Consider the following 17457-nt stretch of genomic DNA (forward strand, 5'->3'; position numbering starts at 1 on the left):
GCCCTGAAACTCTTGGACTCCAAAGGAAAGCAAAATGAATCGTCTATACCTAGTGTCAAAAGGGAAAAAATCCTCTCCATCTAACAGGGGCCATCCTAAGGTGCTTTTGATGCCTCTGATGGGAGGTTGAGAAATTTAGCTAATATAAAGGAATACAAGTGAAAGTAAATACGTGATTTTGTAGGTTTAGGAACTCCTAATTATTACAACTCGCTGATTTGATATTTCTTACAATATAAGTGAGTATGTAGGAGACTAAAACTTAGACACAGTTGTGACAACTATTACGCTAAAGGCAATGTTTACATGAGGGCAGATTTAGCAGCAGCTCATAAAGACCTATGACTGAATACTGTGTCTCCAAATCCTAATCATCCAACTCCTTGTGCAGCTCATGTGATGCAGTTTTCAACTTCTTATTGTATCTCGAATATGAACCCCTTTTCCTCCATGTGTGTACACTCCCAAAGCCTTGCTAGCTAAAGGATTGCCATGAACCAGCAGTGTCGGCATCTCCTGGGAGCTTGTTAGAAACACTGTATCTTGGCCAGATTTCAGACCTACTGAACCCTACTTTAATAAGATCCTCCCATGATTCATATGCACATTAAGTTTGAAAGGCTCTCTCCTAGAGGGCAGGGACCAAGCTGTATTTCCTTCTTAATCTCTACATTATGAAGACAAGACCACGCCCAGTGAAGAAGTGGCTCTCAATGTATTATCTTGAAACTGATTTCAGTTCTATCAAGAACGTACCTAGAAATGTTTATTATTAAGGAAGTACCTGGATTCTCCTGAAAAAAATCATATTCTTGGTAATGCCTAACCAAAAGAAAGAGAACCAAAGACAGAGAAAGAAATGCCACTAGTTGAGAAGAAAGAAGAGAAATAATCAACTTTTCTCTTCTGAACAGAGACATAAAAATGCCTTTCACTTGAAAATTGAGTTAATCAAGTTTGGGACTTGGCCTTCAACCCACCCTACTTAGGTTAGCATCTGACAAACTGTGTTTAGGCGGGGGAATTATTTAAATCCTGAGAACCTCAGTTTCATCCACCAAAAAACTGAGGTTAAAAAGAACCACTACCTTATAAGGTTTTAGTAATGGTTAAATTAAACACGTGTGCTGTTAGCAATGTCCTGCACATAGTAAAAGTTCAATAAATGTCCATTTATTTTGTTACTCTAACTTTCTTTAAAAGCCTTGAAGTAGCAGCTTTGAAAAGCAGACCCAACATGAACCTGTACTTTCTTCCCTTTCTGAATGCTGTATATCCAGTCCCCTGGACAGAGCTGTCATTGACTGATCTCTTCATTTTTTCAAGCATTTTTATCTTTTTCTCATTTATTAGTCCCGACCCCTGGGAGTGTCTGCGGTGCTCTGCTACTGACGGATCAGAGCTTCACAGACATTCCTTATTTCTCTAGTGCCAACCATTGAGACCAGCGAACAACCAATACCACATGTCTGACAGAAAACTGGTCCAGGGCAACAAGTCTTAGCAGGTGAGGCAACGTGCAAACCTAACCAACCCGTAATAGCTCCTGACACCTCCGTCCAAGAAGAGGAGGGCAAAGGCCTCACCCTGAATTTCTAACCAGAGTCATGCAGGCTTGAAGCAAATATTTTTCTTACTCTGGGATCAGCCTTAATTATACATTTTACTACCGCTCCTTCTGAATACATGAATATATTTCAGGTCTATTCTGAGAAAGGGTATGTTTGCTAAAGAGCTATTTCTTTTAATTCTAGGTAACAGACATATTTTAAAATTCTTACAATGAATTGTTTTCAAATGTATTCTGCCCAATTTGATTCAAGGCTTTGAGTGCCAGAGTTATTTCTAAATTCTTTTACAGTTAAAATATATATTTTTTAAGGCTAGTGTAATGTGCTTCCACCTTTCAACAGCTGATTTTTCTTTCAAATATAAAATTTATAAAAGGATGGAATCAATTCAGAAGAAATAAAACCAAGTACATTACCTGCACCTTGAAAGGTTCAAATGAATTAATGGGATGTGTTAGACCATATACAACTTTTTCCTTTTCTGCCTCAAATGTTCCTGGAAGATAAACAATAATGATATGATTGACTTTCTGTGAATGAAGGAGCTAATTTAATTTTTTAAATGCTCATAGTTTTTACTTACCAAAAATTCTATCCCATATAATAAGAGTTCCGGCAAAATTTTTGTCTATGCAATAACGATTTCTGCCTATGAGACAAAATATTTAAAAAAAAATTTTTGAAAATGGAAGTTATACTTTTTGAAACAATGATATTCCTAAAAATATCTTTTCACTGACAACACTAGACTTTATTTGCTAGTAAACTGAGTATTTATTTTCCAACTGATTTTACTAAAAAGAGCAAAGACTTCCTTAAAGCCATAGATATTTAGAATTATCCCAGATTTCTAAAAAAGCATCGTTCACAATTTTTCTGGTCTTTAAAAATCTGGGATAATTCTAAGTAATTCTTTTTTTTTAGGACTATTAAAAAGTAATAATTAAAAATTAAATGGTCCAGAACAAAAGGCAATATGAAATAAGATAAATATCAATAATATATGCATTTTTTTTTGATGTGATTTTTACACCTTTTCACTGCCTCTTTTCCAGGAAGAAAATTTTCCACTTACAGTAAGACTTTCCTATTTTTTTCATCACAAAAGACATAAGTAAAAATTAAGTTACCTTTGATTATATTCATTGACTCATAACATACATGATATTTTAATGCCCCAAATAAATAATAGTTTAAATTTAAAGAGTTGGACATAGTTTACTAATTTAAAAAAATTAAATAAACACAATCATATCCACATGATTGTAAACCAAAGGAAAAAGAATATTAATCCACCAAGCCACTACTCCAATAAATTCAACTGTCTCCACGTGTCCTCATTTCTTTACACATCTACTGTACATGCAAATGTACACATGAATGTAAAGGTACAAGGAAAATTCTCCCCTGGTACAAAAGTAGAGTGGGGCTGGCTACACAGATCCACCAACTCATTGCCACACGTAGGCTAAACAGTGGCTCCCAGTTGGGTGAGGGAGCACTTTGAACCTCAGGGAATATGTGGCAACGTCTGGAGACACTGTTAAGAGTCATAACTGGGAGGGGATACTATTAGCATCTAATACGTAGAGACCAACATCTTATAATACACAGGGCAGCCTGCACGCTCTCCCCACATTCCCAAGTGAAGAAGTATCTGGTCCAAAATGTTAATAGTGCAGAGGCTGAGAATGCCTGATATAAAGCAACACGCATGCGAAGGTGCTCTAAGGCCAAACAGGAAACTAGCAACTATTTCTTTTTCAATGTGGACATGTTTTTCTCCAGTCCTTGTGTTTCCTTTAATATGGAGGGAACAGCAAGAGCATAATGCTCTTGACCTCTGTACCAACTCAGTAATAATTCCCTGTGGTGGAGGTATGACTGTGGAGTTTGGAAGGGGAAACTGCACATGTGCAGCAGGACCCCAGCCTCTCCCCACCTGGAGGAGCTTGTGCTTCTGCTCTGCTCCCTGTCCCAGGGAAAGGGACCTGCCCACCTTGGGAAGGCAGGCCTGACGTGTGCCAGTACTACTGCCTGTGATGCCTGGAAACTTATAAAAACAGAACAATAATATATATTATTTTCTTACTAGCTTCTGTCTCTCAAAATGGCATTTGTGAGATTTATTCATGCCATTACATGTTATAATAGGTTGGACATTTTCATTGCGATGTAGTTCTCCATTACATGAATAGTCTACAGTGTATCTGTTCTATTGCTGACAAACATGCGAATTATATCTTTTTTTCCTATTACCTAATACAAATAATGTCAATATGCACACTCTTTACAGGTCTTTTGGTGAGCAAATGTAAATACTTCTGTTATTTCTTAAGCTAGTGTCTTTAAACCTTAGGCACTGGTCACATGGGATTTTTTTTCTTTGTCAGGAAAAAGCAGTGTATGTTGAGTTTGTTCATAGAATTTAGGCAGAAAGTGAAGTGTTGTTTATTAGGCGTTCCTTAAATACCAACAGTTTTTAAGACCAAGACACTATGACTGTATACAGGAATGACCCTCAGCATGGGGTCAAGGAGTAACTTTCAACAAGCTCCTCACAATATGAAGTGTGTACCCCCTCAGCTGGTTAACTCCTTTTTCCATTACATCTGAGGAGAGCTAAGCAAAAAGGAAATTCAAAAGTCAGCTATGGAGAGGATTTTGTTTTGTTTTGTTTTCCTCCAGTCCTTTCTTTATAGATGAGGTTTGTCCAGGTACAAAGGAAGAAGCAAATGCCTATTTGCAGTGTGTGGTGACTAGGTTGGGTAATTTTGCTGAAGTGATACAAAATAATAATGTCATTTTTCAAGAAATGAGGAAGGAATGAAAGAAGAGATCGAATTTCCTCACCATGATGAACCCTATGATGGCTAGGAGTATTAAGAATCAGTTCCAAAGGACCAAGGTTATCGATGACCTGTTTAAAAGAAAAGGAACATAGTTATTAAATTATATATAATATTTAGGTACTCACATTAAAATCCCATATGGGTTAAGACATATTGCTAGTTCCACGGTTTGCATTAGAGTCCTAAGAAGGTTCTCTATCTTCTGGTGTTCATATAAAGATAACAATTAGCTCATCACGATATTCTAAGAGACAATATAGTAGAGTAGTGAGGTTAAGAGTAGTGAACTGACTGCCTCAGTTCAGTCCCTGAATCCTCTATTTATTATTATGTGGTACTGGGGGAAATTACTTAAGCTTTTTATAAGTCAGATTCCTTATCTTTAAAATGGAAATAATAGTATCTACATAATAATGTTCTGAGGATTACAAATGTTAACGTATTTAGATGCTACTATTGCCAAGGCATACTTCTTTAAGTTTCATGTCATTTTATGTTCTTCACCCATCAGCTATGTCTTTGATGACTTATGTTAACAGAGCATAACTAGGCGAAGGGAAACCCAGTATTATATTCGTTTTCTGGAGTTGGTTTCACCCAATAATCAGTCATGCAGTAACTTAGTATTGCAGTTGCATTACGGTGATCCTTGCTTATTCAAATAGACTCCTAAATGTTCTCTTACTGTAGATGCCCCATCTTCCAGTCCATTTCTGAGGCACGATTCAAAGTCAAATATGTAAAGGGGCTTTTTTGGAATTAAAGACCCTTTAAAATAGCATCTATTATTCTCTAATGTTCTCTCTCAACATTTCTCAGTAAGAACCCCCTATGCCAGAGTCTGCACACTCTAAAGAGTGTAGAAACCAGGTAGTTACCATAAATTAGAACAGCAGGCCATATTTAAGATATCCATTATGTCATACAGTTAATATTGGACAATGTGGGAACGCTTTTCATCTCAATTACATTATTCTTTCTTCCATCAACCATGGCAGATAACAGTCTTTTACTTTTCTTTAATCACAATCTAAATAGATCTTTTAGAGCCTATTTATGACAAAATCAATACATTGATATTTTAAGAAATTACTCACCTTTAAAGTTAACTTCCATTTAAAGGATATATAAGGAATAAAGTAATATGTTAAATGCTACTTAAGGGGAAAAATAGTCACTGAAATAGTAACACTGACATGAATTTGGCAACAAGTCAGTGGTACGAGAAAAAACAGGGAGCTGGGACTGCTTCAGATGAAAAGATATTTAAGATACATACAACCAAACGTATTGTGGGGATCTTGTTTAGATACTGATTTGAACAAACCAAATATAAAAGACATTTTATAGGCAATGAGAGAAAACTGATTATAAACATAGTATGACATGATAAGAATACTGTTTTATTAGGAGTTATGATGGCATTGTCATTGCATGAGAAAATGTAATTGTTCTTTAAGAGTTGTATAACTAAAGTATACGTGACATGAGATCTAGGTTTTGCTTCATCATATTTGGCAATGAAAAGGAAAAAGAAAAAAAGAATAACTGATGAAAATGAATCAAAATCATAGTGTTTTTATTGAAATATAGTTGATTTACAATGTTGTATTCATTTCAGGTGTACAGCAAAGTGATTCAGTCATACATATCTATCTATTATCTATTATTTTTCAGATTCTTTTCCATTATAGGTTATTACAAGATATCATAATGATTTTTAAATTGAAGTTATGGAGCTAGAAACATTCATTCTATTATTCTACTTTTCTGAATGTTTTAAAATTTTTAAGACAAATTTAAATAAAAGAAATTACTACTCTAGTAATATACAGTAATGCTCAGTTAGTTGGTTGAAAATATTAATATTGATAGAGCCCTATAGTCCCAAACATATATCTATGTTGTAACTCTTTATATGGCAGGGTTTAATACTTTTTTGGCAACCTCTGACACTGAAACACCCAATCTGCAATTGCTCTGCAGACATGCAGAGCCGCAGGAGCCACACGGTCCTCAGCTTGTGGGGTCCTGCACGTTCCTGAAGGAGAAGCAGCAGCAGCGCTGCCACATAACAATGTTGCATCTCTTCATAGGGCAGGTGTCACCAGCATCTCCTTATTAGACTCACTGCACACCTGAAAGAAACAGTCCTTGCCTCCTTCCCTGCTGCCCAGCTTCTAAGGGGTTCTCGGTTTCCATTACGGTACAGGCATGCAAAGGATGCAAATGTTTGCAATGCAGAGGATATGTAATATGTTATCTCTCTCTCTCTCTCTCTCTCTCTCTCTCTTTCTTCTTGTCTCTCTTTTCTAATCTAGAGTTCTATAGCCATGTTTAAAGTTATCCATAAGAAATGTATTATGGGATCCAAACAACAGACTTTTTTTGTTTATCCATAAGACTTTTTCATTGATTCATACAACAGAACTCATTTATACATGAAAAAAAATATCTGCAGTTTTTAATTTCAGGAGTTCAAAATACGGTGAATATATAGCCCTTATATCAGACCACAGTCCTGTGAAATAAGAGGCAAAAATATTATCCCACAAATGCACTATTAATGACCAGAAATTGGGAGGGGAGTAAGTAGAAATAACCCTTAATTTTATTGGACTACATCGCTTTGTACTGGTGGAAAAATATTTGTTGAGAAGAAGAATGGTGACGGATAGAGAACAAGAAGGGGGTTTCTCAGCAGTCAGGACATTGAAATCTGATGCTCTGCTCAGGCTTTGCATCTCTGGCAGAGAACCAGATGGGAAAGGAGAAAACCATTTTATCCTTGTTTGTGTCTTTGGTGGCTAACATATGTTACAAAAACAGACAACAAAAGGGGGTAGAGGAGACTACACTAACTGGTTTCTGCTACCCAGATGCATTTCTAATCCTTGGTCCCGGCGTGTGTGCAGCCAGATTTAAAGCCCCACAAATGGTAAGTGAATTCAGATGATTGGAGCCTTGGCTGCGGGCATTATTTTTTTAATGTCAAGTACTTTTCCTCAAAGAAAATCTTTTGCTTCTGCAGGCTAAAGCATGGTGATATCAATATTGAAAATTCCTTTTTTTTTTTTTCTTTTTTTAGTAAAATGCCAAGTATAACACAGGCAACCAGAGTTAAATTTCCTTGTAGTGCCTATGAGTACCTTGGAGCTGGGGAAGACCACCTTGGTGTGGGAAATGATTCATCATTCAGACAGCCCAGTCAGAACCTCTCTTGTAGTAAACCCTTCTGATTCAAAGTCATGGAGAAGTAATTAATAACTAATAAGAGCTGAGTGGGACGACTTATCACCCATTTTTGCAAATTCAGTCATTTAGAAATTCAACCACATCTAGCTTTGAATCACTTCCCGAAAATATTTTACTGTGAACATAACTGGAGCTATTCTCATTTTTAGAAGTTAGTTGTCTTGCTTTTTTTTTTAGATTTAGATGAGTTAATTTAAATTATAAAATTTTAGAACATATAGAGGACTTAAAAATAACATAGTGCAATACTCTATTACAAAAAAGCATAAAACTGAAGCTCGGAGAAGTTAAATTACTAATCCAAGTTTAAACATCTTAGAAGAAGCCCTAAAGTCTTCTCAGTTTCAACTCAGTAATCCTTCTATTTTTCTATCATGTTGCTTTATGAGATATAGCACTTTTTCCATCAAATAAAAGAAATCTAAATTTTTAGAACTTTAACGGGAAATGATAACTAAGTGCTTTTTGACTACATTTCAAAATGAAATCCAGTTATTTAGAAAGAGCCCAGGAATTTCAGATTCTACGTTGCGCTCATCGTATTTTAGGCACTTCTGGGGCTTCTTAGGTCTCTAAAGCAACGGTCTGTGTCTTGTAGCCTGTAGTTTTCTATCAGGGTTTTATAATCTGAGGGCCATGGATGTCTAGAAGGGCCATTTGTGGGCTTCAAAAGGCCAAGAACACCCTGAAGTGTCATACCAAATTTTATGAATATGTGACTATGGGTATTTTCTTGGGGAAAACTACTATTTTCACAATATACTCAAAGGGATACATAAGTCCCCAGAGGTTAAGAATCAATGTCCTAAACAGAGTGCTTTAGGTTGTTGCCTTTGCCCTTCTTATTTATATTGTGTTTTTGGTTTCTGTATTATTAAAACTTGGGTGCTAATTTCCCACCCAATCTTCAAAGACAGTAACTTTAACATTTTTTTCTGCCTATTTCGTGAAATCATTGTTTTCCAAAAAGATTGTTTCTTAAGCTGCTTTTACTTGTTTAATAATAAATTATTAAAAATAAATAAATAATAAAAGTAACAATTTTATAATTATAAGCTCCATTCATTCTATTGATTAACCTTTATCCAGCAGAAGTGCTCTGGACTGGATTTGCTGCAGTGGTCACAAACTCCTTATTTCTCTCTCCACAATTTATGGTGGATGTAGGGAAGAAGAGTTAAATGTAAAAGTAAGAGAACAGGAACCATGAGTTTCATCATGTCATTTCATCATGTCATTTCCTCTCATCAAAACTAAAATGAACTCAAATAAAAGGATCTTCATAATGAACTAAATAAAGTCCAAAACATCTGGAATTCAAAGCCGTTCACATTTTTCCTCAAGACCAATCCCAATGCTCTTACTTTTGCCTCTAAGATCTTCATGTCCCATCCTGACCTGCTGGAATCATGCTCTACCTCCAAGACCTAGTTAAATTTTCCAAGCACTCTTCTGGATTTTTCTAAAGGGAATTTTGTTTTCCTTTCTCTGAGTACATATCAAGATACCACTACTTTTTATGTCGGTCTGTCCTATGTCCTAATTATTTGTGTTCATTTCTGTGAAGACAGAAACTGGGTCTCACCCTTCTCGAAGTTTCTCACAGCACATACAACATTGGTTTGCACATAGTGATTTCTCAGCGAGATTATATTGGGTAGATAAGTCAACTTTACTGCCCTCCACACTTCTGCCTTTATAGTAGTGGTTCTTAAACAGGGGTGATTATGCTCCCAAGGGACTGGTGACAATGTCTGGAGATATTTTTGGTTGTCTCAGCTGGGGAAAGTGCTACTGTATCTACTGAGTAGTAGGTTTTAGTGCTGCTAACCACCCCACAGGGCACAAGACATTCCCCGAAAATAAGAGTTATCTGGGAAGCAGCCACATAGCACAGGGAGATCAGCTCGGTGCTTTGTGACCCCCTGGAGGGATGAGATAGGGAGGGTGGGAGGGAGGGAGACGCAAGAGGGAAGAGATATGGGAACATATATAACTGATTCATTTTGTTGTAAAGCAGAAACCAACACACCATTGTAAAGCAATTATACTCCAATAAAGATGTTAAAGAAAAAAAAGAAAAAAGAGTTATCTGGTCCAAAATGTCAATAGTGCCAAGGTGGAGAAACTCTGTGTCATGGGTGTGAATGTCTTACTGTGCTCTAGTCTTGTGTAGTTCAGGAGGGAGGCTCAGTATAATTTCTGTCTTCTAATTGGGAAGCTGGAGGAAGGGGTGCATTAGGGAATGAGCCTGGTAGTTACTGCCAAGGCTAGAGGCAAAACATGAGTCTGGAGTGTCCTTAGAGTTTAAAGCCAGGAAAGTGAGTCCAAACATAATTTTTGTTTTAGTGAGGTGAAAAATTAAGACAAATAACTAAACATAAAGGGGCTAACAACAACAATAACAACAACAAAAAAAAACACACACACACAGAAAATCAGAGGCTAGATGATGAGATAATTGAATTATGATAATCATCGGCAGCTGAATTTCCTGAATTACCTTTATGCTCTCTTAGCACCAGTTTGTGTGGGCTTCAGTTTCAATGAAATGAATCAGAAATAGAAAATGTAGTTTCCATGTCATCAAGTGCTTTTGAAAGTTCCTTTGAGAGTTCTCATGACACCTGCACCCCACCCACCCTCCAGTTACACTTTGAGTGAGCTGGATAACTTACAAGTCTAGAAGAGTGATGACACCTTCATAGTGTGTAGGTTACCAGCCTGAAATCATTTGGCTTTGGAAATTGATAAACTAAGTACACGTGGTAAATCAAATATTTAAATGTCTATTATGAATTGATTGCAATTAATTATTTCCATGATATAGTTCTCAGAAGTTTTCTCACTACCTTACATTACATGAAAAACATACCTCAATAGGTCTTTCCAATTGAAATTGAAAAATCACTTACAGTTGAACTCTACAAGCATCAAAGTAAGTGTTTTAAATTAGTGTCTTGTCTGAAATTATTTCTTATAAAAGTAACTTAGTCCATTCTATACATTTCTTAATTAGTTTCATGGATTATTCTGATTGGGAAACATGGGTTCGATTTTTATAGTTCAGTTAAGAATACAGAAATAATTACCGGATGGTCAAGTTGGATGACAAGATTTCCTTTCAACAAAAGTGATTAATTCAAGAGAAAAGTATTTTGTTTGTCTGTATTGCTTAGAAAATTGCCTCGTCTCACCTCACTTTGACTATTGAGGATAGGGAAGAGACTTTCTAAATCTAATATTAAAAACTCTAATTCTATTTTTTCCCCAATTTTGGAATAATATGTGAATACCATATTACATTTCTACCCTGCAGTTTTTCTATCTGCAGACTGGCACCAAAATGCTAAAATATATTATTGAAAGGCCACAGAGATCCTTATAACAACTTACTTTTAAGAAAGAAAGCATGAGCTTATAGTTATTTGTAAAGTTCTTTCCAAATAACAGATGCTTACAAATATTCATGCATCCTGTCTGAGAGGAAAAAATTATAATAGGGAAAATATGTCTTAAAAAGCATGTGTTTTACAGAATTCTCATTATAAAAATGAATGTGCTAACAATATGATAAATGCTGAGGGGCGACTGGGTTGAGGGTGAAGTGAAATGAAATCTCCGTAGCAGAAAAATGCCTGCATTCAGATGAGCGTAGGTTACAGTGACGACATTGACTCTAAGTAATCAAGACTTCTCCTTACAGCATCATGCGTGATTGATGTTCCAGAGGGACCCATACCACTGCAGGCCTCTGGGTTTCACTGCATCAGTATTTAAGGGAAATGCTAAGCCAGCTCCCAATACATTTATCATCTGATATAAAAATCATTGTCATGTTATATTTAACTAAGAAACATATGCTTGAAGTGCAGACTAAAAACAGCAAAACTTTTCAGGTAAATTAGTGGCAAGATTCAGTGCAAACCCAAACTAAAATTAAATGGACTAACAGTTATATTATGATTACTTGCCTTTTTCTTATCTAATTTTCTTTCTTTCTTCCTTCTTTCCTTTTTTCCTTCCTTCCTCTCTCTCTCTCTTTTTAACTTTTTCCTTCTTTCTTTCAACTATCTATCTATCTATCTGCCTTTCTACCTATCTATGTATATGTCTATGCATGGGTGTTTTTGTATTAAAAATTTGGAGAATCTTTTATTTGGAAAGATCTTTACAATTAACTATAGGCTCATGCATATCTTTTTGAAAAGTAAGTGATTATAAATATTTCTATGACCTTTCAATAATGCCTTCCAGTATTTTAGTCCCATTTACAGATTAAAAAACCTGAAGGACAAAAATATTAATGTATATACATATATTTATTTCTATTAAATATATTTATTATATATATACTAAATATTAAATACAAACTCAAATACCAATCAATGACAATTTTAGGTACCAAACTACCAGTAAGGGTTTTCTATTAGGGTTGGAAATAATCTGTTTCAGAGGATTAAAACCTGTATTTATAAGTCCTTATCAAAGTCTTTTATTAAAAGCTACTTGCAGAATAATCAGAGCAAGAAGTCTCTTGTCAGGGATTCCATTCATTCTGCAAACATTTATTGAATTTCTATGAACTTTACTAGGTTTTAGAAGTAAAAAGAAATAAAGGGAGATGCAGGTACTTCACATAGGAAGCTTATTTACAGCCCAATGGTCTCTTCAATGGAAAGGTAAAGCTATTTCAGAAACAAAGCTTTTCTAAAAACTTATCTTTCTCGTAAAATTTTGTGATTTTGCGGGAAGGATGAGAAAATCATTCTTTTTTTTGTCTTGTTTTGTTTTCAATTACAATGCACAGCAGAGACATTTGAGCTTACAATAAATTTGAATATGTAACTGGCACAAGAGTTATTTAACAAGAAGCAAATTGAGTTCCTTTTCCAGGTCTCAAGCTGAAAACTACCCTTAATAGAGATATATGCTTTTGCTTAGTTTTCTATAGTGCTGCTTTGCAAACAGTCCCATTGCTTGTTGCCAGAGAATGCCGTAGAGAATTCTCCCTTGTTCATAAACTTCATCTGACTGTACGGAAATTAAAATAACCTATGTGGGTTTCATTTATTCAATAGGTATTTACTGAGTGCATATTTTATGGAAAGTACTGTGTTAAGATCTTTTGAAAGGTCACGGAATAAAACAATGGAAATTACAATTTATTAGCAGGTAGTTTATTAATTTAAAGGTAGAATGAATGGCAATGTTAGATTTTTATTGTTTGCATATATATATTTATGTACGAATAGGTTTTTCTCTCTCAAAAAAATCTATAGCAATTCCTCACTTAAAGTTTTAGAAAAAGGATAAAATCCATAAATACTACAAGTCAACATATTAAAATAATTTTACTTCTTGTTCTGAATTAGTTGATCTTTAAACACCCATTGTTTTCCTTATTAAAAACTTAATCAATCTGAACAGTTATGGATAAATTTATACTGTAGAGCATCTGGTGATGAAATGTAAAAATAAAATCTTAATTATACCCCCCACTAGATCTGCTGTGTTAATTCAAGACAACAGATTCAAGTATTTAGACAGATGGTAGTGGAGGCCATATTAGCCTCTTGATTTCTCTACAGGGAAGCAAGAGAAAGCAGAGCTCTTAGGATCTGGGCTTGTCTGCCTACTTTCACACTTTGAAATCCTCGACAAATGCTGATTTATTCACAGCCAAATGTTTTCCTATCTGATTAGGCAGTTTTCTACTTCAGTAAGCATGTAATATGGAGGTAGCTGAATTTCCACACTAAGGAGTGAAAAAACAATATTTATAGTTTGGAAATAAAACAATCTGGAGGAATCAGGACTGTTGGGATCACAAAGAGCTTCATAGGGAGTAAATTTTTGATGAATCCATACCACAGGGTTAAAAAGTTAAAAGCTTGGTTTTAAGAAGAATGAGACTAGGCTATGTTTATACAATAAACAAGGGTTTTAAAGAACTGTGTTTGTAATAAATTACCTTGAAGGCTGACTCTTGTCACTTATGATTGTATTATTCCTCAAACAAGAGGTGGACAAGTTAGCATTCTATTTGAATTCATCTCAGCTTACATTTTGAGTAACACTTTTAACTTTTCCTTAGAAAAATGAATGTAAGTAGCTGCTGAATGTGTTCCTTCAAAGGGAGGTGGATTCCAAGTGACTTCTATAAAGCAACACCAATTAAATTGACCTAAGAAAAATGGGAAATATTCATAAGCATAACTATGTAAAACTTCATTCTTGTGTAACATCATTTTATTTTACCAATTTGGTCACTCAGTGAGAAAAGGAACCACATTGTTATTAGTGGTAGTAACATCATGTTAAAAGAAGGTAACTGACAAACTGAGAGTTTAGGTAGTTCTTACACAAACTCCAAATGTTTGACTCATTCTAAGGCTCAGTACATTTTGTCTGTCATGACGATCATATTCCCAATTTCAGTGTCGCTTTTACATTCATTAATCAACAAATGTCAGTGATTACTGACCATGTACCTGGCAGTTGCTAAGCATTAGATATAAACCTGCATTTTAATGTTTACAATCTCATAGGTCAGATCTCCTGTCACTCGTTATAAATTTTAGTCTGTTAAATATTTGTAAATACCAATTGCTTAAAGTCAAATATCATAGCATGATTTCTCAATTAGTTGTTTGGAAGCTACAAGTATCTGTTTGTCATAAATTAATTTGTCCTGTTCCTATTTGCATATTTTCCTTCTAAGGACAAGCTAAAGGACAACTTCTCCCCTTGTCCCTCAGAATTTATTAAAGATTTATTTATTTTTTAACTGTACATCATGTCTTAGTCAGTTTGGGATGCTGTAACTAAATACAATAGACTGTGTGGCTTAAACAACAAACATTTATTTCTCACAGTGATAGAAGGGAAGAAGTGCAAGATTAAGGTGCCAGCAAATTCAGCATCTTGTGAAAGCCACCTTCTTTCTGTATCCTCTCCTCTTTGTCTCTTCTTCTATGAGCACTAATCCCATCATGAGGGCTCCACCTTCAAGACCTGATTACCTCCTAAAGGCTCCATCTCCAAATATCATCACTGTGGGGATTAAGGCTTCACCATATGAATTTTGGAGGAACACAATTCATTCCACAGCACATCCTCTCTGATCCAAATATTTGCCATGGGTACTCTCTTCTTGTTTCTCCTTCTGCTTCTCTTCAATATATACACATATTATAAAGAATCTGGTTAACATGACCAGACAAGACAATGGGAAAACAAAGAGGTATAAAACATAGTCTTTGTCTTCAAGAAGTTTACTGTCACCTCCTGCATTCATTGTGCTCAAACTTCATCACAACAATGTTCAGTCTAATCTCTTGGGAAGCTTGCTCAAGTTTCCTACTCTTGCTCTCCAGAGATTCAGATTCTGTGGTTCTCAGAACAGGACCATGATTCTATATCTTGAGTAAGCACAAATAGTTCTGATGCATGCGGGTGACTGGCAACAGTTACACCTGCTTCTATTAGCTCTGTCTCTGTGTACCAGTTCCAATATGCAGGGTTTGTTTTGTTTTGGTTGTTTTTTTGCTTTTTCATAATTGCTATCGGTTGAAAGCGTATTATTTTCCAGACTATATACTTAACACATGTTATTTCATTAATCCTAACAACACTCTTATTGGGTAGGTATGACTAGTTTCAGTTAACAGATTTGGAAGCATGTCAGAGAGTTTAAATAACTTTACTAAATGTCCACAGGCATTCATTCAACAAACATGTCTTGAGCTCCTATTAAGTAGGTACCTTTTATATTCTGGGAACACACTAGTGAAGAAGATGTACAAACCTCTAACAGAGGATAGACTTCTCTTTCATTATAAAACCTTATGCCATTATGTTTTACTATTCCCTTGTTCCTGAAATGTCTTTCTCTTCAATTCTGGTTATAGATTCCGATCTTATTTCTTGTGTCTGAAGGCCTCCAATTCCAATCCTTTCACAACAGATATTTGAATACGGTGATCTATGAATTTTTAAACAGTTTATTGATAATCTTCAGGAAACTCAGTAAAATTCTTGATATTTTGTCAAGTTTTTTCCTTTGGCAAAGAGTCACCAGAATCCAACAGTTTCTGGAAGGAGGTTGTGATCCTCAAAATGTTAGTAATAAAGTGTGCCAACCCAGGTCAGAAAACTGGAATCGCTCTTTGGCCCAGAGTAGCTGCTTGAGAAATATTTTTTGAACATATGAACTTCAAAGAGATTTATATATCTAATACATGTGGAAAAGCATTACTAATTTATACAAGAATAAGCAGGGTGGGGGTGAATTATTTTAAAAGGTAACTGTAGAACAGAAGATTTCTTCTAGAGAGAACATGTATAGGCTACTAGAGAGATCAAGGAGTTGAAGGTGACACCAGGATTTGATCTTGACATTGTCTTCAAGTAGCAATGGAAACAAAGAACAGCTGACTTGAGGTGAGAAGAGCTGAAATGGAACACGTTTTAGAAATGTCGACTCAGAGTGGTGTCAAATATTCCTATGAATATGTTAAGTCAAACATTCAAAAGATAGATCTTAAATCCATAAGAAAATTCGTATTAGAGCTATAGACTAAATATGCAATTACTTGAAGACAACCTAAAAATGGTGAAGTAAATTAAATTCTAAGAAGGAAGAATACTGAGAGAAGAAAAGAGAATTGGAACCGGAAATTCAGGAAGAAGTCAAACAGAGTAAGGGAGTAAGGAGAGCACAAGTGCTGAGAAATGTCTCAACTTATTTCAAGAACAAAAGGTTTATGATACTAGGTACTATTGGAATAAGCACTGGATAGAAAAAAAGCATGAAAGTTGATTTTTGTTAAAATAAGTATCTTTCAAAAGCATATATTTTGAAATAGAACTTACTCATTCCCCCAAGTTCCGAAAGATATGTAATCATCACCCTCAAAAATTTATACTCTATTAGGGGAGATCCAGCATAAGTATATTCTAGATATAAATACAAGTACGTACACACATATGTTTATTAATATCTAACACTAATAATTATTATCAGCAAGTTACAGTTAATTGTCTATTTAAATACTGGTGTTTGTTTTTATTAAAGTTTGTATATATTTATATAATATATGTACACATACACGTAAATAGATGCTCACATAATAGATGAGGGACACTTTCTGCTATCAAGGAACTCAGAGAATAATGGGAGAAGCAGAGTTAAGCAATAAATACAATACAGTGGTGTAAGAATTAAACTTCACCATTATTAACTGGATGCTTCCTATGTGCAACAACTGATATGTTATCTCATTTATGCCCTCCCAACAGAGCCCATGCTTTTTATCATTAACTGCCAATATGGAAATAGGACACGGGGTAGTGTCAAGAAAAGTGCGCTCAACTTTAACTAAGAGGTGAAAGAGTGACATTCCAGAGGAAGTGGTAATTGAGTTGCATCGTGGGGAATGTCTGGGAAAAAGGTATCACAGAGAGAGCCTATGCTAATACAGAGGGAAAAAATGTGTTGGGCATGCTTAGGGAGCAAAAAGCAGCGTGGACCGGCTGGTCAGGCTAACTAATGGAATGAGACTGGAGAGTAAGCAGGGTCATATTGTAAGGCTGCTAAAATCTATGTATGTATTTAAGGTGTTTGATTCTATCTTGGAGGCAATAGAGAGCCATTTAAAAACTTCTGTTGCTGATGTTTGTTTCATGTTGGGTGTGCCCTGATACTGCTTGGGTTCTAAAATGATCACCACAGTTGTATGCAAATATATAGGAGAGGAAAGAGTCTGCAGGAATAA

At 35.3% G+C, this 17457-nt stretch overlaps 1 protein-coding gene across 1 annotated transcript in view; it reads right to left on the reverse strand.

The window, feature by feature from the left end:
• Window positions 1–17457, reverse strand: part of AGMO (alkylglycerol monooxygenase) — a 328631-nt gene that overhangs the window by 172662 nt on the left and 138512 nt on the right. Inside the window, exons 6-8 of the mRNA XM_030857150.2 lie at window positions 4425–4491; window positions 2155–2220; window positions 1988–2067 (exon numbers count right to left, since the gene is read on the reverse strand). Of these exons, the coding sequence (XP_030713010.1) occupies window positions 1988–2067; window positions 2155–2220; window positions 4425–4491 (213 nt within the window). The remainder of the gene's footprint in view (window positions 1–1987; window positions 2068–2154; window positions 2221–4424; window positions 4492–17457) is intronic.

This window comes from Globicephala melas, chromosome 9 (assembly GCF_963455315.2).
Source record: "Globicephala melas chromosome 9, mGloMel1.2, whole genome shotgun sequence".
Classification (NCBI taxonomy): domain Eukaryota; kingdom Metazoa; phylum Chordata; class Mammalia; order Artiodactyla; family Delphinidae; genus Globicephala; species Globicephala melas.